At 35.1% G+C, this 27,744-nt stretch overlaps 1 protein-coding gene across 12 annotated transcripts in view; it reads left to right on the top strand.

The window, feature by feature from the left end:
* fgf13a (fibroblast growth factor 13a) overlaps window positions 1–27,744 on the top strand; it is a 224,527-nt gene that overhangs the window by 173,021 nt on the left and 23,762 nt on the right. For all 12 annotated transcript variants that reach the window (XM_087280431.1, XM_087280425.1, XM_087280427.1 and 9 more), the window contains 1 exon segment: window positions 6,125–6,228. In XM_087280431.1, the coding sequence (XP_087136557.1) occupies window positions 6,125–6,228 (104 nt within the window).

The following is a 27,744-nucleotide window of genomic DNA, read 5'->3' as shown; positions in this document are numbered from 1 at the left end:
TGGGAGAATTTTTATGTGAACTAACTTTAAACTTGAAAATTATTCTTATTGTTATAACAGAAAAATTATTTAATGTGCCATGTATGTTTTGCATGCAGAGATTTTATAAAAAAAAAATATTTTTTTTTATAAAAAATCAATCAGTCAGACGGTGCCTTACTATCTTTGTTCCCAACTCCCCTGTTGTTGCTATTATGCTTTTGGCAGGAACGGGCCAAAGGTGAACCTATAGTGCATCAAAGCAGTGAGCTGATAATAAATACTAATGGTCGGAGTAGAGATATCAGTAGAGAGGCAAATGACAACAGCAAATAAGAGTCAGAATAACTCCTCAGGCTTTTTTTATATTTTAAGTCTCAATTCATGGTAATAATATACCATTAACTAACACTGCTAACTTAATAGACCACTAATAGTTAGTAAATTGGGTTTAGGAATTGATAAGGGATACAGACTACGATCATACTTTATAACTACTAATGAACAGTTAATATCTTAATAATAGGCAGGTAATAAGACACTAGTTAACAGCATAAATTTTGATTTAAACTATAGTTTTTCCCAAGGAAATGTTTTATAGTCTGTAAAATATGTTACTTAACAGTTTTCTGTGTTTCTATGTTCTCCGTTTATTTACGGTTGTGATTTGCATTATAGGACCTTGATCTTTGCTCTGTCAACTTTTGATGTTAAAAATTTAACTCTAAAGTTAAACAAAGTGACTTTATTGCCATTTTAGTAGTTTGAGACAATACATTGTTTAAGAAATATAGAGAACCAAGTTTGTACAATACTGTAGCAGAAAATGTACTGGTAGTTTATGAAATGGTTTTTGCAGTGTAATATACACCAAACGTTGTTGGAAGAAAGATCAAGGTCCCATAATTCAATTCAAAAGCCTAGATAACTGGGGGAAAAGCATGAATTATAAAATATGCAAAACTGTTAATTTATAGATAGTTGTTTTCAGTGTAGCAAGAAATATTGTCTGTGTAATACTCAATAATGCTTTTGCATGTGTAACTAAAAGTGTAAGTGATGAGAGACATTTCTTTTTGGGTTAACCAATAAAAAAACTGATTACATAATATTTACACATGTTACAAACAATATTACAACATTTGTTACATGTTGACCTACAGTAAATGTTGCCTGCTAAATAATAACTGAGAAAGTGCATAAGTGTTAATGAATCATGAAAACCCTTTTAAAACAAATGGCAAAATATTGACTTTTTTTCATGGTCTTTATGCTTGTAATTTTTTTTTAACATTTATAAGATATTTAACAAAACAGTACAATACCAATAAAAAGAAGAAAAAATTGTGCAGACTGTGCAGAATGTTGGAGACTGACAAACTTCTTAAGATAGGTCCCCAATGGTCTTTATATTTGAACTTTCACAAGCTTTTATATGACTTTAGGAAAAAAGGTACATTCATGCAAGTTAATTAAGACAATTTTATACTATAAATTAATTATTTTTGAGTGAACTACCCCTTAAAGGATCAAGGATTATTATATTATACAGTCCCATAGCCAGGGGGGCTTCAGGTGGTTCGAAAGACCCACCCCTCACTGACAAAGGTCTAGAATTTGTCCCATACACAAGCTCATTTTTCCTATTTTGACTGCTATACCATCATAAAAATGAAAATAACCATCGAAGAAGACTTTAAGACCAAGCAGAATCCTATTTTGGCTGTTGCTTCAGCATGACTGAGGAAAGTTGAGTGTGCTGGCCAGTTTGTGTTTGCCTAATAAATAACAATAGGCTAGGTTTTAAATTAAAGCTTGAACAGCATCCTTTTTTCTAATGAAATACAGTTGAAGTCAGAACTATTAACCCTCCTAAATTATTAGCCACTACATAGTAGTGGTAAAATAGTTTTAATAACTCATTTTAATAACTGATTAATTTTATCTTTGTCATGATGAGAGTAAATAATATTAGACTAGATTTTAAGACACTTCTTACAGCTTAAAGTGACATTTAAAGGCTTAACTAGATTAATTAGTTTAACTTAGGCAGGTTAGGGTATTTAGGCAAGTTATTGTATAACGATGGTTTGTTCTGTAGACTATGGAAAAAATGTAGCTTTAAAGGGGCTAATAATTTTGACCTTAAAATGTTTTTTAAAAAGTTAAAAACTGCTTCTATTCTAGCCTCAATAAAACAAATAAGACCTTCTCTAAAAAGATATATATATATATATATATATATATATATATATATATATATATATATATATATATATATATATATATATATATATATATATATATATATATATATTTCATATTTAAAAAAGAATAAAAAAAAGGGGGGGCTAATAATTCTGACTTCAACTGTATAATGTAATAAATATGTTCTAAAATTAGTTTAATTTTTTTCCTTCTAAATCTTTAGGAAATGTTTTTGGTACATACAAAAAAATAATTGGTTGATGACAATCTAACCAGCTAATCCAGCAAAAACTAGTGCCAAAAAGTGTTTAAACCTCATAATTAAATAGCTAATAATTGCAAAAAGGTCAACTTTTTAAGATAAGAACCACCCCTTTCACCAGGCTGGCTACGGGCCTGTTAGATGCTGTAATTATGTATTATCCAAAAATGTATGTTGTACTTTTGTTATGTACAGTAACAGCAACATGATCTTAAATGGCTGCAGTGTACTGTAAGTGTGCTAATCTGGATCAGAGTACATTGTTCTCTGTAAGCACACATACCACCATGAAAGCAGTCTTTCACTTTGTAAGTTTGTTTCCCTCTTGTTTTTTTAATCAAGCTGAGTTACATAACCAGTAAAATGGCTCACTTTATTTCTCCTTTCAGAAAGCTTGTGCTTTTATTCCTCCGCGAGCTTATGTTCCTCAGATACTCTCAGTGTCAGGGGTGGCTGGCTGGCTGCTTCACTCTGCCCACTGGCAGAAACAGGCTGTGTGGATGGGAGAGATTGTCAGCTTTATGGCTTACGTGGTGACAGGGGGGACAAAGGTGTGAGGAGAGTTGGCACAGCCAGTGGTGCCAGGATGACAGAGCCCCGCACAGCTCACTAACTCTGCTCAACAGAGAACCAATGTGTGAAAGAGACAGAGGGACGAGTGTGAAACAGACAGAGAGAGAGAGAGAGAGAGAGAGAGGGAGAGAGAGAAAACGTGTGTGAAAGGAAAAAAGAGGAACTATGTTAAAGAGGCGGCAGTTCAGAGAAAATGTAACACACAATTGCCAGGCAGGGAGGTGATATGCTGCCACATGTAGATAAGAATGAGTCAGGTTAAATTGACCTGGATTTGACTGGGATACTAAGAAAATGACAGAGTTAAAATATAGTAAAATGCTGTGAGAAAACTATACTTTGATTTAAAAAATAATCCGAAAATGTGTTTGTGCCTATCTGGCTGTCTCTTTTTAAATCATGTTTATACAGGACCTACAGTATAGGGTCCATATTAGTACCTTTTGAAAAGGGGCTGCTCCAGGGATAGCTTATTTGTGTTATTTATATTACTGTTGCAAATTAGCTCAAAGTGAATTGAAGATTAATTTAAACGGGGCTTCAAAAGAATCGACTCGAAATTCGAACAAACGAATCCTCCATCGATCATTCAAATGGACAGTTGACTTCAGCTATTTGACTTCGCAAGGCTTGGAGTGTCATTTCAAGTTTTTGAGGCAGCAAAAAGACTGGTCATTTTGACTTATGGTTTTGCAGTGTACTAAACTAAAAAAAAAAAAAAAGAAAGTTGTAGGAGATGAGAATGTCTGAGCTGTGCGTTTAACCCAATTCTTGCCAGGGTTCAAGTCTCTTCACTAGACACTAAGAGAAGCTGTCCTAAGCTGGAACGCAACAGCTCTCTCTCCTGGAGTCTGTGTTAGTTCTCTTTTTGGTTGTGGTCCAGGTTCTAGTTTTCTTTAGGTTTTAGCGTTAATACCTTGGAATCGGATTACAACTGACTATCCAGTCTTGTCCAGGTTAGAAGTTGACGGTGTATTATTTGTTGAATAAAAGTTAAATAATTATGTCTGATCAGCCAAATTCATTATAACTACAATATTATAGTATTTATTCATGTTTATTTTAGTAAATTTTTATTTTATTTTTCAATTTTAGATGTTTTAGTTTTACTAAGTATAGTTCATCATAAATTAATTTAGTTTCTGTTTAGATACCAGGGTTGCAAGGGGAAAACTATTCAGATAATAACCAACTAAACAGCCAAACTTTGTTTAGCCCTATAGTTAGACAAACGCTATCACATTGAAACAATTAATAAACGTTAAAACATTATTAAATTATTTTACTAAGTTAAAGTAACAAAAACATATGGTGTTGTGACATATTGATAGCTGTGCAGTTTTACTGGTCTTTCCAGATTCTGCTGAGACTCTGTGTTGATGAAGCATACAGTGCGTGAGTGGACAGAATGTCAGTGCAGCTGATATGATGATAATGAAAAAATGTAAACATGCGCATCTGCATTCTCAGGTTCACGCTGCTTGCATTTTTTTTGTGTGACTGGTACCTTTTCTTTTAACAGCTGCCTTAACCCTTGTGTACTGTTCAAATTGACTTCCCTTTCGTTATGTTAGTGGCTGTTTTTGCCCCATTAACTTCTTTTTTAAAGACATTTTTTTGACAAAGCCATGGCAGCATAAACCCATTCATTCTTGATTGTTGGTGGTTTTCCCTATTGTGAAGAGATAAAATGTGTAATTTTTATTGTTGATCATCAGTTGGCAGCTTCAACCCTTTAGATAAGCCTGTGCAAAAAAGTTTCTGGCTTTTATATGGAGTTCTATGGAGTAAAACGGCAGATTATAGAGTGTGTGCATAAATACACTTACTGTGTTTACTGTTTCCTGAGAGCTGAGCTGCTTACAGTATATTTGATTTTCTTAGACATATCAAGATAAGTGCACTTATGTGTTTCTCACACACACTCTATGCTCCATATATAAGGCAAAAACTAAGCTTTTTTGCTCTGCAACTTATCATCAACAGTACAAATTTAAAATCTTAGCTCTTCCCAACAGGGAAAACCACCAACAATCAAGAATGCTTTATCATATAATGTAATGCCTTTGCAATCAAACAAATGTTAATATAATGGGATAATGGGGTAAAAACAGACATAAACATAACAAAAGGGTAGTCAATTTTCCCAGTGTATTATTGAATTTTTGAAATTTTCCAAAGCATTTTCCTAAAAAAAAGTGTCAAAATAAGATTTGACACTAAAAACCTTTCCATTTGCTGAAATACAGAGAAACATGTGGCCAATTTAAAACTCAGAATCACTTAGAGAGGATGAAAACATCCCCAACAGCATAGATGGGTTAATTCTTCATGATATAGTTTTAACAATGTGGTGGAAACATTCCTACAGAATGTCTCTACTGGTACTCTACTGGAATGATATTTGGTGACTTTTTGTGTAAACTTGCCATGTTACACTGTAATCATAAATGCAACAGCATTGGCAACAATATTCAATAAAGCTATAGCATTTAAACAATCCTTAATTGGTGAGACCCAAGATTATCTCTCTAAACCATTACACCTCCAGGAGTCTGAACCATTGATGCAAGTTTAAATGTATCCATGATTACACATTGGTTAAACTAAAATTTGACCCTACTATCCCAGTGTTGCTGCAGAAATCTGGGCCTTTCAGATCAGGCAACCTTTTTTAATCTTCTATTTTCCAATTTTGGTGAGCCTGTGTGAACTGTAGTTTCAGTTTGCTGTTTTTAGCTGACATCTGCTCCAGTGTTGGACGTGCTGTGTATTTAGAGATGCTCCACTGCAGATCTCAGTTAATGTTGCCTTTCCACCAGCTTGAACAAATTGAACCATTCACCTTTAATTTTTGAAATCAACAAGACATTTTCACCCCCAGAACTGCCACTCACTGGATTTCATTTATTCCTCTGTCCATTCTGGAAATTCTAGAGATGGTTGCACATGCAATGTTTCTGAAAAAGCCTGTTTTGCACCAACCACCACATTTAAAGTCACTTAGATCATTCTTAACACAGTATGCAATATAAGCACATGATATGCTCTACAAAGCATAAATGTTTGGAAATATAATTGACTTTTTTGTCTCCTACACAGCCATGTTCAACCTCATACCAGTGGGCTTGCGAGTGGTGGCCATCCAGGGAGTTCAGACCAAACTCTATCTGGCCATGAACAGCGAGGGCTACCTGTATACATCAGTAAGTAAACGCAATTCCTATGTACATGTTTGTTTATGGGAATACCACTCATTAAACTTTTAAATTGAGAGGAGAAGTCACATCAAGCTGATCCAAGACCAAAATCTGAGCTGTAGTCAGTACTTACCCTCATCTCTTGCCAAATCATGATATCAGACCCTCTGAATAAACAGACCTTCATGTGACCCAGGATAAAATGCTCTGGTAACATTTAAAGGGGTCATGAACCAAGAAATCGAAACTCTGTTGATCTTTAGACATGGCATACTGTATAAGATGTCATTGTACTATAAAGACACCCTGTCAGTTTTAGAGCTGAAAACTTTCTTGTTAGTCTACAAACAAGTTAAGTTGAAGACAAATGGCTCAAAATGACAGTACTGTTAATTATGTCTCTTCATTATCTAACAGTTGCCCCTTTCACACATACACACAGATCCAAAAGTGATCATGTGTGAACTGGCCCTTTTTGAAAATACCGGTAAAATTTGTTCCGGCAAGTATCCAGAAAGAGAAGTTGTAACATTACCGGTATGTGGCACAGACCAGATATGGCCCATGTGTGTGTAAGCAGAAAAAAATCACATAGATTCCGATTTACTTGAATCAGATTCAGGCCTTGTTCATATGTGTAAATGTATCTGATCTGTGCCCTGTAATGTAAGCAGGCAGATCAGATTTTGATCTGTCAGTGTAAGTCACGCATCATTAAAACCTGTATCGAATGACGTCAACTATGACGCTTTAATTTCAGAACAGACTTCAGAAAGTCCCAAACCTTAAATCATATATTCTGGGGCAAAAAAAAAGCTTTTATACTGTCATGTAGCAATTATTAAACCATCTTCACACATGAGCACAACATTCGCCACGTAAACATTATAAACTAATATAAAACTATTGTATACAAAACATGCATAAATCCCTACTGGTTTAAAAATGCCTCAACTAAAAGAATATGGACAAATAATAACTTTTCTGTCATAAACTATAGAAAAACAACTTGTCAAAAAGAAAATAAAAAATGATCCTGCAAACAGATTAAATACAGGAATGGAGAAAAGAGCACTCTTTTATTATCATTACGCCTATGATTATTATGTATTATGCTTATTACGCCTTATGACTTGTGCTGTGTAAATGCAGACAATCAAACACGATTCACTTTTAAAAGATGATGTGAGGTCATCAAAAAATTGCTTACAGTCACAAAATCGGAATTGACCATCATGATCTGCAGTGTAAATGCAGAGAAAGATTAGTACAATATTCAAAAAGTCAGTTCATGACCCCTTTAAAATACATTCTTCCACTTGAACCCCAACAAAACTGTCACTCCCAAGAGCACATCAGAGTATTTGACAGATTTCTCCATATAAGCAGGCAATGCCTCCACTGTGTGCCAGTCTCACACCCTCGCTCCATATGGCGTGCTGTCAGAAAATGAGTTAAGTTACAGCTGTGACAAATATCTCAAGATGTTTTCATAACCTCGGCTACACACTGCTAGTTTAGATGATGCGCAGCTCCACACGCTAAGTGGCGTGATTACAGGGTGGATGGCTTGGAGATGTTTGTTTACTGGCTGCGCTCAGGCCGCCCTTTGCCCCCCTCACCCCCTCACGGTCCTGACCTTCCGCCTGCCGGTATCAGACGAAATGTCGGCACTCTGGCATTCGTCTTGGTTACTATGGTGATGCAGACAAGGCAGTATGTGGGTTGTGCAAATGTACTGTACACCAGTCCCAATCATTTTATTCAGCTTCAGCAAGAGATAGATGAGACTCTGTGCTTTCATAAGTGAGAAATCATCCTTTAGACAAGACAGTGCAGGTGAAGTGGGTTAAAATTTTAACTAATAATTATTGCCATATTTCACAGGGCTGTTGTCTGGATATATTAAGAATAACCTACTTTTTGTGTCACACTTTTTCTAAAATGTTACGTTTATATATGCATATAAAGCATTATTTAATAAATGATATGTACTAATTTGCAAAAATCTGAACATCGAATGAGGCTGGGTTTTTGTGTATTTCAGCTTATTATTTTTACAGACGGAATTTCAGGAATTGCTTTTTATCACTCCATAATTTGGAAAGTGCTGCAAACAGCCTGAAAGAAAAACAATCTTATTTTTATGGAGAATAAAATGTTGTATAATCAGACATATAGTTTATAAACAAATACCTCTATTAAAACCTAAAAAAGAGATATGAAGGAAAAAGTTTGGTGTTAGTATTGCTAAAGTGGAGATTAATGGCTTATTCCAGGAGAAAAGAAAAAAGAGACTTTAATATGTAACATGTACACTTACCGGCCACTTTATTAGGTACACCTGTATAAAGGTACACCTGTCCAACTGTTTGTTAACACAAATTTCTAATCAGTCAATCACATGGCAGCAACTCAATGCATTTAGACTTGTAGACATGGTCAAGTCAATCTGCTGCAGTTCAAACTGAGCATCAGAATGGGGAAGAAAGGTGATTTAAGTGACTTTGAATATGGCATGGTTGTGGGTGCCAGACGAGCTGGTCTAAGTATTTCAGAAACTGCTAAACTACTGGGATTGTCATGCTCAACCTCCTTTAGGGTTTACAGAGAATGGTCCGAAAAAGAGAAATTATCCAGTGAGCGGAAGTTCTGTGGGCACAAATGTGTTGTTCATGCCAGAGGTCAGAGGCAAATGGCCAGATTGGTTCGAGCTGAAAAAAAGACAACAGTAACTCAAATAACCACTCGTTACAACCGAGGTATGCAGAATAGCATCCCTGAACGCACAACACGTCGAAAATCTTGAGGCGGATGGGCTACAGCAGCAGAAGACTACACCAAGTGCCACTTCTGTCAGCTAAGAACAGAAAACTGAGGCTACAATTCGAACAGGCTCCCCAAAATTGGACAAGAGAAGATTGGAAAAAATGTTGCCTGGTCTGATGAGTCTTTCTTTCTTTTGAGAATTTCTCAAAAGTCAGAATTTGGCATCAACAACATGAAAGCATTGATCCATTCTGCCTTGTATCAATAGTTCAAGTTTATGGTGGTGTAATGGTGTGGGGAAATTTTCTTAGCACACTCTGGGCTCATTAGTACCAATTGAGCATCGTGTTAATGCCACAGCCTACCTAAGTATTGTTGCTGACCATGTCCATCCCTTTATGACCACAGTGTACCCATTTTATGATGGCTACTTCCAGGAGGATAACGCACCATGTTATCAAATGCAAATCGTCTCAGACTGGTTTCTTGAACATGACAATGAGTTTACTGTATTGAAATAGCCTCCACAGTTACCAGATCTCAATCCATTAGAGCACCATTGGGATGTGGTGGAACAGGAGATTTGCATCATGGATGTGCAGCCTAAAAATCTGCTGCAACTGCCTGATGCTATCATGTCAATATGGACCAAAATCTCTGAGGAATATTTCCAGTGCCTTGTTGAATCTATGCCACGAAGGATTAAGACAGTTTTGAAGGCAAAAAGGGGGTCCAACCCATTACTGTGTATTTTTTGTGTACCTAATAAAGTGGCCGGTGAGTGTATACTGTATGTAACGTAACATTTAATATGTAATATAAATTTATACTAACACAAATTAATTAAGTGTGACAAAATTAATACACTCTATTTTGGATTTTTATCATTATCTTTACATTGCACTGAATAAAACTGTTTAGAAAATTCCCGTTTTGGCCGCAGCACAAAATCTCAAAACTGACAGGTGTCTGAAAAAGCAGTGCTTTTACCTGCTGTGCCTCGCATTAATTAGCAAAATACAGTATGTTGATCTGGAGGGCTGTTTGTGTAATTGCTCTAAATATATGAATCATCAGTATGTTCAGTTGTCTGGATGATTTGGTTTTTTGACTGCTGCAGAAACCATGAGTAATTGCCATTATTGAAACATGGTTGTATGCCTGGAAGGTGTTTTTGTCCCCTATGGACTGTTTTTCTCTAAAATAGGAGGACAGATGAGTTTTCCCAGTGCATGAATCGAGTACTGTGCCTTTCACTACAAAGATGACTAATATCGAAACATTTAGAAACTCTTGAAATTATGCTGAACAGGCAGCCTGTGCCCCTAACGTTGATGGAACGAATGCATGGAGACATGAATAATGCAACAAGTTACCTGCCAAACTTGTGCTGCAAGACAAATGTCAGAAACTCACTATGTGCTTGGCATTAGCTGGTGTTGTCTGACAGGAGAGAGTGGGCGCAAATGAATACACAACAACATGGCACACGCTCCCTCACTCAAGCTCAATCTCCAGGCTGACAGAAATCATCCATATTATGAATAACAGGGCAATGATGAGACAGTAAGCTGTGGAAAAGGATCATTGAGGAAACTCATCTGAACACGACAGACAGACGTTGAACGTGCAAGCTGGCATGAACTGAGATAGGAAGAGTTGTCAAATAATTTACTTCTAACTAGGGTGATTCATCAAGAATTTACATTACACACATGCTTTACTACACTGTAAAAACAAATCCATATTGTTGAAATATACGTATTTCATTATACCCAGGGTTTTCCGTTTATTTATGTTAAATTTAACAATACAGTTTAACAAAGTGATTTGATGACACTTCAGTAGTTAATAATATATTGTATGAGAAATAATATGTAAAGACAAGGCAAGTAAAGTTTATTTGTATAGCACATTTCATACACAATGGTAATTCAAAGTGCTGTACATAAACAGGAATAAAAGAGACAAGTTTAAGAAAGTAAAGACAAAGAATAAAACAGATACTGTAAAAACAGATGAAAATGTGTTAAAACAGGTTTTAAAGGAATGAAAAAGAAAAGAAAGACATAATAGTGCGATCTGTCAGATGTAGCACAGTGCTCATTCAGTAAAGGCACACCTAAACATGTGTTGATTTGAATGTGCCTATGTTGGAGCACATCTGATCATTTCTGGAAGCTGATTCCAGCAGTAGCGGGCGTAGTAGCTGTAGGCGGATTCACCCTGCTTTGACTGAACTCTTGGAATTTCTAATATCCTTGATCCTAAAGATCTAAGTGATCTGTCTGTATTTAGTGAGCAAATCTGTAATGTATTGAGGTCATTCGTGATAGACTAGCAATAATACTTCAAAATCTATTCTGAATGTAACCGTGAGCCAATGTAAAGATCTGAGAACAGGTCTGGTGTGCTCTGATTTTGTGGTTCTGGTCATAATCCTGGCAGAAGAGAGAGAGAATGGGCTCTGTGCACAGTTTTAAAGCCATTTATAAACTTGTGGTGAAAGTTAATGTAACTATTTTCAATTTCACAAGGTTGTTTTTACAGCATCGATATTGTAATGTAATTACAGTACATTGTTAAAAATTGTTTTTAACAATGTACTGTACATTGTTAAGCATTCATTTAGTTTTTCAAGCATAAAACGAGATGTAAGACCATGGTAACCACTAGCGCCATCAGTAGCAAAAGGCCTGCACAAAAATTCCATTTAAAATACGGGTGTAAAATAAACTGTTTTGTTTTAAAGACATGACGGGGAGAAATTGAATTTAATGCAGTTCATCTTGTCCGATCCAAGACTCACTTCATATCGTATATCGAACAGGCAGTGAAGATCGCTGATTTTTAAAGAAATGAAATGTGACAATTTTGTAATGGATTTGGGCTGCCTGTCTGAAAGTTAAAAGTCTGTGTGCATATAGCCCATTAAGTTTATAAAATAACAGAAAAAGTACTGACGGTTTTCCCCCTCAGGTTTTATACAGTAATGTACAACACCAATACAGACAATATATTCAATTTAGACTATTAAAATTGTCAATAAAAGTCACTTTTTATACTTTTCAACATTAAACGTTGTTGGAGGAAAGATCAAGATCCTATAATCCAATTTAACAGCATACATAAATGAAAAAAAAAACATGAATCTTAAAATACAGAAAACTTAATACATTGATATTATAAAGTGTATAGGATTTGTGCAGAAGATATGTATTTGATTAAAAAACAGCAAAGCATTTTTGGGGGGCTTACGCAGCATCAGTCTTCATTGTCACTTTATACTTTCAGTCAGTTTAGAATGTCGATTTTCTGTTCAAAACTATTTATTTGTCTAAACTAGTAGATGTGTTTAGTTATTGAAAAGGTCATTTATGATGCAATTTTTAGGTTAACATTTTTTAAGCACAAATTTTGATCTAATATTGACTTATCCATTGTTGCATAAATGATATCTTAAATTTTTTTTTGTATACGCCAATTTAAAAAATGTGTATTATAGTAGTCCCTTGCAATAACGTGGTTCACTTTTTGCTGTCTCGTAGTTTAGTGAAATTTTTGTTTAGTTTTAGTTTAGTTAACAGTGACTCTAAAGTGCTGTACTGTATGTTTGCAAGTTTTCCCCCTAACAAACCCCATAATGTTGACGAAACATTCTGCACCGTCAAAGGCACCCATGGTAGCACCCAAAAGGCAGCAGAAGATGCTAACCATCGCACAAAAAGCTGATTGTTTGAACATGCTAAAGGAAGGTAGAAGTTACGCTATAGTAGAGAGAAAAGTGTTTAAATGTTAATGCCTATCTGCGAAAATAGTGTAGTGAAGGGTTTTACAGACTTTGCAAATTTCATCTATTGCGGGTTATTTTTAGAACATAACTCCCGCAATTAACTAAGGACCACTGTATATCAATTATAATTAAGGATTTTGCTAAAGATTTCTACCTGATTTAACTCTCAAACAATCATTTTGTTGGAATAAATGCATAGTTCACTGATGTTAAATAATATATTTGTCTTTAAATTAGATTAATGAGGTGGGTTATCACCCCTTTAAAGGAATATTCACCTAAAATGTAAAGTATCCTATAATCTACTTACCCTTAAGCCATCTCATGGTCTTTCTTTTTCATATGAACAGATGAAGATTTGTATTATATAATATCCTGGCTCTGTAATACCAGCAAATGGTACTGTAGCATTCATTAGCCCACCAAAATCAAATGGATTATTTTTGATGATAAATTGAATACAATTTTGGATTTCACTGCTATTTTGGATGACCTGAGGTTGAATGAATTATTATATGAAGTTGAGTAAATTATTTTCAGTTTTCAGTGAACTACTCCTTTAAGAATCTCAAACCACCTGATTATGCAAGACCAATTAATTGACTAGTCATTCAAATCCCCCAACCTGATTTCACCAAGTAGGACATGTTCCTGGATTAACATCTATGTTGATCCAGGAACAGCATTCCAATCAGCCAATCAGAATTAAGGGATGCATTTACAGTTTATGTTAAGTTTAGGCTTACTGTTTTTGCACTTCTACAGGATCCAACTAATCTTCCCCTCTGATTTTGGGAATTATTTACAGTTATGGTTGGGTTTAGGGGTAAAGAATAAGCATGGATTACATTTTCAAACTAAAATGATGTTCCAGGATCAACATAGATGCTAATCCAGGATCCCATCGTACTTGGCAAAATCATGACATGCCATTCAAAGCATCCCACTTACTAGTCAGTTTTGAAAATTTGGTTTCAAAATTGAGTTAGGCGAGTTGCTTGCTGCAAATCATGCTGTCTGATCTGTGTAATCTGTTTTTGTAAAGCTGTTTTGAGAAGGACTTGGGCTGGACTTGTTTACAGCAGGCGGAAGAAAGTTAAACAAGGCAGCAGACAAGAGACTCTGGCATGAAGTCTGACGAAAGCATGTAATCAGATCATAACGTTAGGTGTGATAACATATCCTGCAGGGATGTACTGTAGAGACACACAAGCTCTCCGTAACTCACGGCACTTCTCTGTTCCCGCTCAGTGACTTTAATGATTTGTGCCTCAGAGTCTGTAATTAAAACATATGTGCCGGAGCGCTCATTAAATTAAAGCTCTGTTCTCCACAACAACAGTAGCGTTGTGTTGTCGTGCGCCATCCTGGGCAATGGCAGAAGGACGGAAGCTATATTTAACAGTTACTCTGAGTGGCAGCACAGCAAGCTTCTGTAGGTGTTCATATTTTATTCCTACTGTAACTAGTAGTCTGGGGAGTGTTAATAGACATACAGCTTTGCATGAAACTTAAGAGACCATTTCAAAGGTATTATTGGTTCGCTGGATATGCCTTGGACTGGCCAATATGGGAAAAATTTTACTTTTTTTTCTCTACGATTTATATTGCAATATAATTTCACTGGATGACTCAAATAGCTGTATTTGTTGTTACATGGGATGATTTTGTAGGGAAGTAAAATATACATTTATTTTTATGTAATTTATTATATACATATATAATAAACAAACTACAGTCATAAATAAACACAATGGAGCAAACATTAAAGTGAAATAAACCATGCTTTATGGTTTTCTAGAGACAGAGCAGCAGTATTTAGGTACAGAAATTGAATAATCAAATGTAAAATAGCACTGTACTCTTCATCATATAAATAATGAAATTAAATGAATCCTCTTTAAACATCTTAATGCACTACTAAAATGCTTTAAACTCTCTTCAAATAATTACACAGTCACGGGACTTAAAACAAATGCAGATGATCAAATTTCACACCATTATGGTTCAATTCTGCATTGACTTCACAAATGTCCTGTGTTTTGACTTGTGGTTTCTGGTCATCTATAATCCCAACTCAACATTGCTTATGTTACTATGAGACTATTGCGGACGCACACATTGCGATAACGATGCTCAAACAATATATTGCACAGCCGTAAACGTATGTGTATTGATTAAAAGGTTCATTTGTGCTTAATTTTATAAACTGCTGATAATTTGTCTTCATATTTTCAAATAAGGACGTTGTACTTTAAAAACTCTTTAAAATAAAGTTGCAAATTTTTTAAAACTAGGTTTTAAAATTAAGAGACCATTTAAGTTCCTTATAGAACAGGGGTGCCCAAACTTTTTCAAACTTCATTCATTTCATTTGGCGAAAAACTAAATATCATTGATAACTGTAGGCTGAAGATAAATATATCAAACTATTTTACATTAAAGTTGCTATGGGTAATTGTCTAATTCCTTTCGTAGTATTAAAAAAATAAATAGAAAACATTACTTTGATCCTTATTAACTAATGCATTATAACTTTTTTAAATTATAACTTATTGCTATAAAAGCAATCACATTTATAAGACAGTAGAGTTCAATGCCAAATACACTAGTCAAGCAGAAGCTGCCTTGGCCTTGATTTGCTCTCCAAAGTCTCTGCATTGTCCTCTATGCTTTGTATGTACATTTTAAACTAAATCTGATTAATTTTCACCATTTAAATTGAAACATTTATTTTAAGAAAGCTTTTTTAGCTTAACAATAAAATAAACAAATAAAAGGTTACATTAAATTTGAAATGACAATCTCTGAACCATTCTTAGATGGGATGGTGGGCAAGTTCAAAGGTTTCCATGGGCCACCTTTGGCCTGCAGGCCCCAGTTTGGGCATCTCTGCTATAGAACCTTTCAGTCAACAATATCTTTGTGTGAAGAAAAATGTAATGCAGTGGTCCCTCGCCAGAACATGGTTCACTTTTCGCGGTCTCGCGGTTTTGCAGATTTTTTTTGTGTGCAATTTGACATCCTTTTTTAACAGCACATTGTGTTCTGCGTCCTGATTAGCGCATTTAGTTCTGCGTCCTGATTGGCTGTAGACCATTGTCAATCAATCTCCTTTGTGCCGTGTCTCCTTTACAGTACAGAATGCGTTCAGCTTGCCAAATTAACATGAATCTTCGATCGCTAGCAGTGTGACTCTGAAGTGCTGCACAAAAAAAAAAAGATTTCTGCAAAATTGTTGCAAACAATTTATATGGGTTGAGTTTAAACAAAAAAATTGCATTTAGTAATGTTTAACTTAATTTATTTGTTTAAATTTAGCTCAAATAAATTGTTTACTACTTTAACAAAAAAAAAAAATCATATATAGTCCATTTTTTTTTCAGTGGGTGCTGAATGTTTGCAAGTTTTCTCCCCAACCAACCACATAATGTCAATGAAACATTCTGCATCTTTAAAAGCACCGGTAGGTGGGTGCAAAAGGCAGAGGAAGGTGCTAACCATCGCACAAAAAGATGAACTTCTGGACATGCAAAAGGAAGGTAGAAGTTACGTGAGTATTTAAACAAGAGAAATGTGTGAAAATGTTACTGCCTTTCTGAGAAAATTGTATAAAGAATGTAGTGAGGGGTTTTACAGCTTTAAAACAAATCTATAATAATTGTAAAAAACAAAACAAAGAGGACTACTTCATGGATTTCACCTATTGCAGGCTAGTTTTAGAACGTAACTTCTGTGATTAACGAGGGACCACTGTATTCAAAAGAACCTTTTTGACTTAAAATAATCATTTGTGTAATGAAATGTTTTCATCTATTTGCATATTTATATCTATTTTATATCTATATTATATATATATCTATTTGCATATAATTAGAAATATTTATTATATCTAATATATATATATATATATATATATATATATATATATATATATATATATATATATATATATATATGTCTAAAATCATGGATTATTTATTATTTTATATTGAACTATGTTCATTTTCAAGACTCATTATCAGTAGTTCATAAAATAAAACACAAATGAACATTTTACTCAAAACATGTCACTAATAATGAAAACAAAAATCCTGAGATCCAATCGTAACTTTAAAATGTTCTGTTTTTTTTCATATGTGTATGTCTTTGAACACCTTCATTTACCTATTTTACCTCATTGTTCATTTGCCTAGTAAAATCTTTTCCAATCTTGGATCCTTACTATTGTAAATCAAGCTGCATGATATCAAACCTACCCCTGCTTTTTGGTTTTTAAATAAAATTGTTGAGGAGACAGACATTAAGGAAGATTTCGATTTTCTTTAGTGAATGAAAGCAGAATGTGCTGATGGTATTGCCTAGACTGTAGCTTTGTGAATTAATCCAGCGCTTACACAGTAATGGAGAGCTTTCAGCTGGCATAAGTGGTGATTATGGGTGAAGGATGCTGAGCGTGTGGCGTAACAGTATTATAAGGTATTGTAATGATCCAATATGCTGTAATTCTGTAGACTCTCTCTGTGTTTTTGCAATGTGTGCTTCTGCTAAACGAAGGCAATCCTCTTTGTTGGCTCTTAGTATGTGCTGCTATGGAGACACAGCCAGCCAATAACATGCCAGTGATGTTAGGGAATCCCCAATCAATGAAGAGCAGGTAGTGAATGACGTATAGCAGACTGAAACTGCTTTTGTGCTGCTGCGAGGCTTCAAGTCTGCCTCTGTGTACAGTTAACCATTTTATGTTATACTGTATGCATTAAATAAATTAAAAATGACATTTTTGGTGTTGCTAAAGAATTTTTCTATTTTAAATGTAGCATAGTTTCCACAAAAAAGTAAGCAGTACAGTTGTGTTCAAAATTGATGATAATTAGAAACATTTCATGAGAAGCAAATTTAATACATTTTTGGAGGATGATGTGTGATGTTGATGAATATTTTACAGCATTTCTGAGCAAATAAAGCTGCCTTAGTGAGCTATGGCAAGGGAGAAAATATTGAAGAGCAAATATACTTTCAGAAGGATTAAAAAAGATTATCCCAAACTTTTTAATAGCTATATTTATTATTATTATTATTATTATTATTATTATTATTACTATGTCAATTTTATTTATTTAGGACTATTAAACCAAAGGTTAACCAATGTCAATACAAATCACAAAGAGAAAGATATAAAATTATAGCTAAAATAAACAATTCTCTCTAATAAAATACCAAATATAAAAAGATAAGTTTTTAACCTAGATTTAAAAACAGGCTGAGATGATATAGATCTAATACAGAGGGGCAGAGCATTGCACAGTCTAGGACCGGCTATTGTGAAAGCACGGTCACCCCTGCATTTCTGCCTCAACTTAATAATACATATTTATCTTTGGTTTGATGATTAAAGAGACTGACCACTCTGATGTTCGGTCAACAGGTCTGACAGATAAGGAGGTGCCATGCCGTTTAGTGAGGTTAAAAAAATCAGGAGAATAATGTTAAAGTGACAGGCAACCAGTGCAAAGAGCGTAAGACTGGTGTGATATGGTCATGTTTTTTTGGTACTAGTTAAATTTCAGTAGTCCAACCTAGAAGTAATAAAAACATGATTTTTTTTTCTAGATACAATAAGCTTGACTGTTTTTCAAAAAAAGAGTAAGGGTTTAACCCCGGCATCCTGGCCACTGGCCTCAGTCTGTCATGGCCTCCTAACCATGCCCATATAATAACTGGCTTCATCCCTCTGTGTCCTCTCCACCAATCAGCTGGTGTGGTGTGTGGTCTGGTGCAATAAGGCTGCCGTTGTGTCATCCATGTGAATGCTGCACACTGGTTGAGGATAAGGAGATTCCCCCAATGTGTAAAGCGCTTTAAGTGTCCAGAAAAGCACTATATAAATGTAAGGAATTGTTATTATTATTATTATTATTATTATTATTATTATTATTATTATTATTATTATTATTATTATTATTAAGACATAAGGGATTTTTTTAATGGCATGCAAAAGTGAATACAAATAATTAAAATACATTTATTATACAATATTTAATATATTACACATTATTGTTACAATATATCTTAACTAAAACATTTTGTATTTACATATTCCATACTAATATTTTTATTATTGCATTATTTTAACTAATAATTTAAACATGGTCTCAAAATGATTTGTTAAATCTACAAATTTGGCCTGAACTAGGGAAGTGAATCGAACACGTTGACCTGCTTTAGTTTTTGTGCCCTATTAAAAATAAAGAGCCAGTCAATCAGTTAACAAACACAAGATGTGTTCATACACATACATAGTTATGGCATGGAAAATGATGTCTGGAAAACTGCCACATTGATTGTTCAGGGCAGTGCAAGACTAACTGAAGTATACATTAATTTAACAAAAAGAAATGCACTGAATGTTATTCTGTACACTGAAAATGATTCAAAGATGATTTCTTGGATTTAAATGGTTGTAAACAATTTATTTGCTAAATAGGCTCAAATTTACAAAATTTGCTAAATAAAAACTTATGCTGTATAAGTTGGTAGTTCATTCCACTGTGGCGACCTCTGATTAATAAAGGGACTAACCCAAAAAGAAAATGAAGAAATGAATTTTGCAGAAATATTTTTTTAGTGTAGCCAGTGCAGTTATTTGTGAGCAAACATATGCCACTTTATTTGTTACACAGTCAATATATCAGCACAAAATTCTGTTAGACTGACTCACCGGTGCCATTCACCTGAAGAAAAATGTGCTCAATAACCTTTATTTTTGTCAGCATTTTTTGTGATTTTCTTGTCAAGATTTTGAAGTCCACAAATTAATTATTGTTCACTTGAAAGATAGTGAAGGTTTTTTAACTTCTGTGACCCACAGCATGTTGTAAAAAGTTTAAAACCTTTTCAAAGCTTCTTTCATATGGAGCACTCTTACCAGCTTTACTTTCACAAAAATAGTATGAATCTGAATTTAGATTTGCTCACTGACCACCGAGAACACCCTCACAACCACATAGCAACACTTTATGCAGAAACATAATAAAACTTTTGCAATCTGTGAGTTTGTGTGCAGAAGGTAGAAAGGAATATACAGAAATTGAACACATGCATGAGCGAGTCTGTATGTCTGAGGCAAATGTGTTCATCCATCAGCATGACAGTTGAGTGGGAGAGAGGAAATCAATTAAATATATTCTATTCGCTGCGCACTTTCTCTTTATATTCAATATACAGAACCACATCATTCAATACTAATGATGATATCTGCTGTTTGATCAAGAACACATCAAATATTAAGACATCCATGCAAATAAAATTAAATTGTTTCATCAAAACATATTACAGATGACGTGTTGATCAGATGGCAGATGTTGGGTATTGGCGACGTGCGGACTGTCCTGTGAGCAGCTCTGTGGGTGCATTTGAAGTTGAAAATCAGTTTAGTGTTGGGTCATTAAGAGCAGGCAGAGACAGCACATTAATATCAGCAGACCATAGACTGCAGAGAGAGAGAGAGAGAGAGAGAGAGAGAGAGCGAGAGAGCAGACACCAGAGCCTTCTGTACTGGCCAGAAACTGCAGATTGTACAGAGCCCACGATTTCTTTTAAATGCATTTAAGGCACAAATCAATTATCTGTTCACTGTAAAACTCAAGTTTTACAGTTATCTCAGACTGTTTAAGGAAACTGATTACGGCAAACCATTTAAGTTTTGAAACCAAATGTTTTGAGTACTGTAATTCAATATACTGTATATATTGAATCATATAAACTTATATTATATGAGTTGATATCATTCCACATTTAAAGTATTAAACATTTTAAGTTCAATGATCAAATCCGTATGAGTTAAGTCCAATTGTATACTCAAGTAGTTTTAGGAAACTAATTTCGGTAAATGGTTGAAGTTGGCTAAACTCAATTGAATAAAGTTAGTCAACAGTTTGCCGCAATCTTTTTCCTCAGACCTATTGAGTAGCTGTACAATTATTTGGACTTAATTCATTCTAATACCTGACAACAAACAGACTTGGACATAAAGCTAAATTAATAAGAAATAACATAAAAAGGAGGTATTTTAGACAAATTTATTTAAATAAAATATTTATTTGAGTCAAGCATATCAAGTTTTAAAACCTTAGGCATGGGCTAGAATCTGTGTTAAACCTTTGTACGTATCTAGCAAGGAAATTTATTCATTTGTTGTTGCCTTCTTCCTTTGGCCAATATGTGGATGAATCAGATTGCCATTTTTTTTTTACCTTTGGAATAGCTGACTTATGACTTGCATCAGAAATCTGGTGATTTCTGGCATATCTGGAATCCTCTATGGGAGATTTTGGAGAATGTATTTTGAAAGACTTTTTATTTTTATTTATTTATTTATTTTTGTTAATTTTACTTTTTACTAAACACTTAAATTACTAGCCGATAGACGATTGTATAATAGATGGCTACTGTATATTGTTGTATATGTTAGCATGAGACACTGTTCTGTCATTGCAAATCTTTAAATGTTTTTTTTTTTTTTTAATAGGCTGAAACATCACAAAAAATTTCAAAATTGTGTTGTTTCAGCTTATTTAAATAAGTAGTTTGTGCAGACAGCAAACATATTTTCAGGCGAATATTTTAAATACTGAAAAAAAAATGCTGAAAAAAAATCCTGATTTTCAATCATAACAGACCATTTATTTTGTCATTTTCTGCAAAAACAGTGTTTTTATTTGAAAATTGGAACAGTATTTTTTGTATTTCATGTTGTATTCTGTATACATTTGATCTTTTTATATGCATCTTTTATCAGTTTAGCTAAATTGCAGAAAACAGAAAATGGATGGAAATAAAAATGCATTTTTGATGCAACATTTTTTTTTGTACAGACTTTAAAAATCCTGATTTAAGGTTTCTGAATTGTGTACAGAAAAAAGTTGATATTGTCAATAACAACTGTATTTATTTACATGTTTTTGTAATCAGGATCAGAAAAGTTCATTACAATATTGCATTTATTGTCCTAATGTATACAGTACGTCATTTAACTGCTTCCAAATGTAAAGAGTAATTGATTATCATTACCGGCCAAAATTGTCAGATTGGTGCATCCCTAACACATTCTAAGCATTTTCAGAATAAACGTGTGTTCCATAATTCCCCTAATACATAGTTTCCTTTTTCCGCTATTTCCGCTATCATTTGCAGACTGTCAGGATAATTTCTTCAGTGTTCTTCTGACAGAATCAAATATATTCTGGCGCCATTCTGGTTGACCACCCACTTACCAGTCAAAAGCTGATTTAATATAACCAAGACCTATCCCACATTTTTTCAAATATACCTGTCTGTTTCCTATTGAGAAATGTTAAATCATAGTACTAGAATATGCCCTGAAGAGCAGTTCACACTTGACTTGACAATAAAGTAAAAAGTGAAAACCGTAGTCATGTGGTACAGTAGTCTCCTCAGTAAAGTTAGAGCCATCAGCAGAGCAGAGGACTCGTTTGAGTGATAAATCAATTATTCAGATGGGTGGTTGAAGGAAGGATGAAGTGCAGGTGAACAGACCTGGTTACATGGTAGACGTGCTGAACAGAGCAGAAAGGAACTGGAATAGATTCTGTCAGCTCCCAATTTGCTTCTCTCCTATAAATGGAGCTGGAGTTGGAAGAGCGAGAGAGTGGGTAAAGTAATGAGTTAGAGAGAGAGAGGGATGATGAGACGGAGATGTACAGACACCGAAAAAAGAATGAATCCTGGCTGGAGATGTGAAAATAAACAAGGTTAGTGTTTGAAAAAGATATTGAAAGACAGAGGAGGAGATCTGATGGAGGATGGATCATGAGATAGAAAAAAGTAATAAGGGAGAAATGTGAGGATGGATTGGGTGGATGCCGGAGAGAGCCGAGCAAATGACAGCAGCAAGACACATATGAAGAGCAAGTTGAAACTCTATCCGCTTCTCACACACACAAACATCCGGCAGGGAGGGGGAAACCCTTTGGGAGAAAGGAGGGAGGGGCAATGCGGGATTTCCCCTGTCAGAGGAAAAGATATTAGATACGAATCAGTGAGCTGGGAGCAGCATGACTGCAGATCCTGATATAATTACACTTGGAGATAGAATCAGCTCTAACATAAAGCACTACAGCACCTCAGTATCTGCTCCCTTTTACTGAGATCTGAGGAGGGGAGATTAGTCGTGTGGTTAGGGACAGTACAGACAGACCCCAAATCATGTCATTCATCAATGAAACATGCCAGAGAAAATTGGTTTTAGAAGGTGAGTATTTGTTGGTACAGTGACTCTGTGGGTAGCACTGTCGCCTCACAGCCAAAAAGTCACCAGAAAATCGAGTCCCGGTTTCTGTGGGAAGTTTGTATGTTCTCCCCACGTTCGTGTGGGTTTACTTCGGGTGCTCCGGTGTCCCCACAGTCCAAAGACATCCAGTACAGGTGCATTGAATTAACTAAAGTGGCTGTAGTGTGTGTGTGTGTGTGTGTGTGTGTGTATGTGTGTGTGTGTGTGTGTGTGTGTGTGTGTGTGTGTGTGTGTGTGTGTGTGTGTGTGTGTGTGAGAATGAGTATGGATGTGTGTTTTCCAGTACTGGGTTGCAGGTGGAAGGACATCCGCTGCATAAAACATATGCTGGAATAGTTGGTGGTTCATTCCGCTGTGGCAACTTCTGAAATAGAGACTAAGCCGAAGAAACATGAAAGTGTGTATTTGATATTTGAGAAAAACTTGTCAGTTCATTTTTTTAAACTACAAAATATGACATAAAACCTGGATTTGACTTCAAGTGCAAAAAAAAAAAATATATTAATTGCTATTTCTAAAATAATTTAGAGCATCATAGAAAAATGTTCCCTAAGCCCCTGATTAAGAGCCCCTGATTTAAACTGAATTTAAATGAAAGTAGTAATTCCTCAAAATGTGCGTTTTTTTTCAATCAAAACTCAAAACTAAAAAGTTTCTTAGGGGAAAAAGTTTTGGTAATTAAACTTGGGTAATTCAGTTGGGTATGTGCACCGGCTGTTCACAGGTGATATGCCAGCTGAAGTAAAAATGGTTGGACAATGAGCTTCCTCTCAATATTTCAGTGAAATGTATTGCTCCTCTTGCATCATTTTTGATAATGATGAAGTTTGTCCAAACTGCTGACATGTTTACCTACTGAAGCTTATTCATGTAGTGTGCACATTCTCACAGCCAAGAGTCAAAATGCTCCATTTGAGTAGCTTTAATTGTTTTGGTTATTACTTTTGTCCCTGAGAAAGCTAAAATATTACAATTTAAAGTTATTATTATTGTTATTGATTCTTATTTTTGTTTGAGGGCAGCATGGTGGTGCAGTAGGTAGCACTGTCGTTTCACAGCAAGAAGGTCACTGTTTCAAGCCTCGGCTGGGTCAGTTGGCATGTCTGTGTGGAGTTTGCATGTTCTCCTCGTGTTTGTGTGGGTTTCCTCCGAGTGTCCAAAGACATGCGATATAGGTTAACTAAATTGTCCATAGTGTATGTGTGTGAATGAGAGTGTATGAGTGTTTCCCAGTGATGGGTTGCAGCTGGAAGGGCATCCGCTGTGTAACACATATGCTGGATAAGTTGGATAATATGCTGTTCATTCCGCTGTGGCGACCCCTGATTATTAAAGGGACTAAGCCGAATAGTAAATGAATTAATTAATTTAATCATAGGATCATAGCGTGTCTCCAGTTACAAATTCTCCAATTCATATGATTCAGTCAGTCTCAGTGTAACGGATCACTGAAAGTCTGTCTTAAAATGATCCAAGGTCATTGAAATCCCCCAAGAATATCTCTGCTGCCAGATTTAAAATGAGTATTTTTTAATTGTGTTTTTTCTTTAAAATCTTCTCACATTTTTCCAATTTGTGCTGTCTGTTTTTTTATATTGTATGTTTATGTTTTTTTTAAATGTTATATACCAGGCTGTATTAAATATTTGGTTATTTTCCACTTGCACACTTGACTAATCGTTAGCAACAACATGCTGCAGACATCCCAAGTCTCCCGGAGGTGCCGGGAGTCTTGCGCAAATGCATAGAGACTCCCGGATGCCCGCAAATAAATGATAATCTCCCGGAAATTGCACGTCTCCCACCCGGTCCTTAAATACGTTGTGCACCCCTCTCCACCGCATCCCTCCCAACTCTTCAAATACGTCGCGCGCATATGCTCCCAGCGCTCTTCAAATACATTGCACAGAAGATCGTGAAGATCAGTCGATTGCTCATCTGTGTTTGCGTAAACAACTGTGACGGCCAATCACAGTCATTTTTGTTGAGCATTTCTGTTTTTTTTTTAATTCCAGTACCGAAATTCAGTATCGTGACAGATCTAATATAGTGAAAGAATCAGTTCATTAACTTGAGTTTGATAAAGGGCATCTAAAATGTGTGTTCGGGAATGATAACGTTAGCTAGCTAGTGCCAATTCCTTAACATAGCTGAAAATGAGCTCTGATATCCCTTTTTATTTTATCTATTCAGAATGGACCCTCTGTCACCCGGAAGTCGGTTAAATGTTAAATTTGTGTCACTTTCTCTTCGCTGATAAGATATACAGCCAGGTACACAAAGTTCCTGTGTGACTCAGGCGATACTTCCGGGTTTCATCCTACCACAACCTCGATTTTACTTTTAAAATGGCTGCCGCGTGAAATCAGTCTATCTGCTTGTTAAGTTGTGATGTATCGGTGACGTATGGAAAACTGTTTCTGAGTCCAAGCCGCTTCTCATTTGAATTGAGAAAATATTTATTTATGACCACTTTTTAGTCATATCGCACATTAAAGTGAATTTGATATAAAATCATGGTGTACACAACAGTATCTGGGCTTGCTGCTTCACAAACACCAATATTTTAACAATTTATAAAAAAATATTCACTTTCTCGCCATCGGATATTAGGCATGGACATATACAGTTGAAGTCAGAATTATTAGTTCCCCTTTGAGTTTTTTCTTCTTTTTTTAATTTTTCCCATATAATGTTTAACAGAACATGGACATGTATGGACATGGTCAGTATGTCTGATAATATTTTTTTTCTGGAGAAAGTCTTTTTTGTTTTATTTTGGCTATAATAAAAGCAGTTTTTACGTTTTTTAAAAACCATTTTATGGACAAAATTATTAGCCCCTTTATGCGAATTTTTTTTCGTTAGTCTACAGAACAAACCATCGTTATACAATAACTTGCCTAATTACCCTAAACTGCCTAGTTAACCTAATTAACCTAGTTAACCCTTTGAATGTCACTTTAAGCTGTATAGAAGTGTCTTAAAAATATCTAGTCAAATATTATTTTCTGTAATTATGGCAAAGATAAAATAAATCAGTTATTAGAAATGATTTATTAAAACTATTATATTTAGAAATCTGTGAACAAATCTTCTCTCCATTAAACAGAAATTGGGGGAAAAAATAAACAAGGGGGCTAATAATTCAGCTGGGGCTAATAAATCTTACTTCAACTGTACATTGCGATCATGATTTTTGAAAGTAATACATCACTTTGTAAACGTCTATTATCACCATTTGATGCTTCTCACCATATAGGTTTATATACCGGAACCCGCTTTGCGTGACATCACACTTAACAAGCGGATAGTAGTTATCAGTATAACAAGCTGTGGTAATAGAGTAAGAAAAAGAAAAAAAAATTGTTTCTTGCAAAATAGCTAATACCAATACTTTTAATAACTAATAATGTTGTTTATTTTTAATACTTAATCACACAAAAAACTGTTACTTTTATACTTTTGCTCAAGCCATCAGTGTATTTTTTGAAGTGGATATAGTAGAGCTAGATGAGAGATTGATGTCTCACCCCATCGCAGAGCACATATCTCACTTGTCATTGTTTCACTCACTTGTCATTGTCTCTCAGCGCTGCTTCAAGTATATGTGTGATAATCTGATAAAACTGCCTCCTGCTACTGTTCTCCACAAGACATCAGCGGGTGCCCAAAATTGTCTGCTGGGTTTCTATCTATATAGCTGTTCTCCAGCGTTTTTAAATGACGCCACTGCTTGCTGCAATTTTCATCAGTGTTGGTGATAAAATGACATGGACAATTAGGAAAACGTGTTTGCTGTTTCCGCACAGTGCACATCTCATCTAACCCACTCCATCTGGAAATCGTGTTACAGTCATAGCAATGCTTGTGAGATTTAACAGCTCCTCTACTTCTCTGTTTGCACGGATGGACTGGTACGTTTGTATTTTTGCATGATATTGTGGTACGTCCTGCAGTAGCTAATCCTGCAGTGTCGATCCTTCCTTCATTCATGTTGTAAAAGGTAGCCATTGTACTTGAATCGGGCCTAGTATACCATGATTATAAACAAAATAGAAGATTTGACTCTGAAATCGAGCTGCACCTTATTAAATCAATACTGTTATGCACTTGTGGTAATGCATTGTGCCTCTTTATCGATGCAGAATGGCCCTAGTCTAAAGGTTCTGACAAACCATAGGAAAGAATTGATTTCTCTCAAAGAGCAGAAGAGAGGGATTGTGCAGAACTTCAGCATTAACGGATGAACGTGATATATGATTCTTGAAGTCAGTTGTGTCAGTTAATTGTTCCAGGGTCAGTCCTGTAACGCAGTGGCCACAAATTAGCTGACCACAGTTCAGACGCAAGCCTAGTTTCACCCAGATTGCAATTAATTTCATGCATTAACTCAATTATATAAAGTGATTTTTCAGCACAGGGAGAAACAGTGCCAATAGCTACGTTTCCATCCACCTATTTTTATGCACATAAAAAAGTTGATGAAAACGCCAAGATTAACATTAGTTTTGAAAATTTGCATGAACAATGAATGCGCATCACTAAGTAGGATAAACTTTTTATTCAATAAGAAAAGATACGCATAATCTATGATGGAAACACTTTTACTGAACAAATTGCAGTATGCACATTAAAAAAAGTCATG

Source organism: Danio rerio, chromosome 14 (genome assembly GCF_052040795.2).
Source record: "Danio rerio strain M-AB ecotype USA chromosome 14, GRCz13ab, whole genome shotgun sequence".
NCBI lineage: Eukaryota > Metazoa > Chordata > Actinopteri > Cypriniformes > Danionidae > Danio > Danio rerio.
This window is presented reverse-complemented; position numbering and strand designations above follow the sequence as displayed.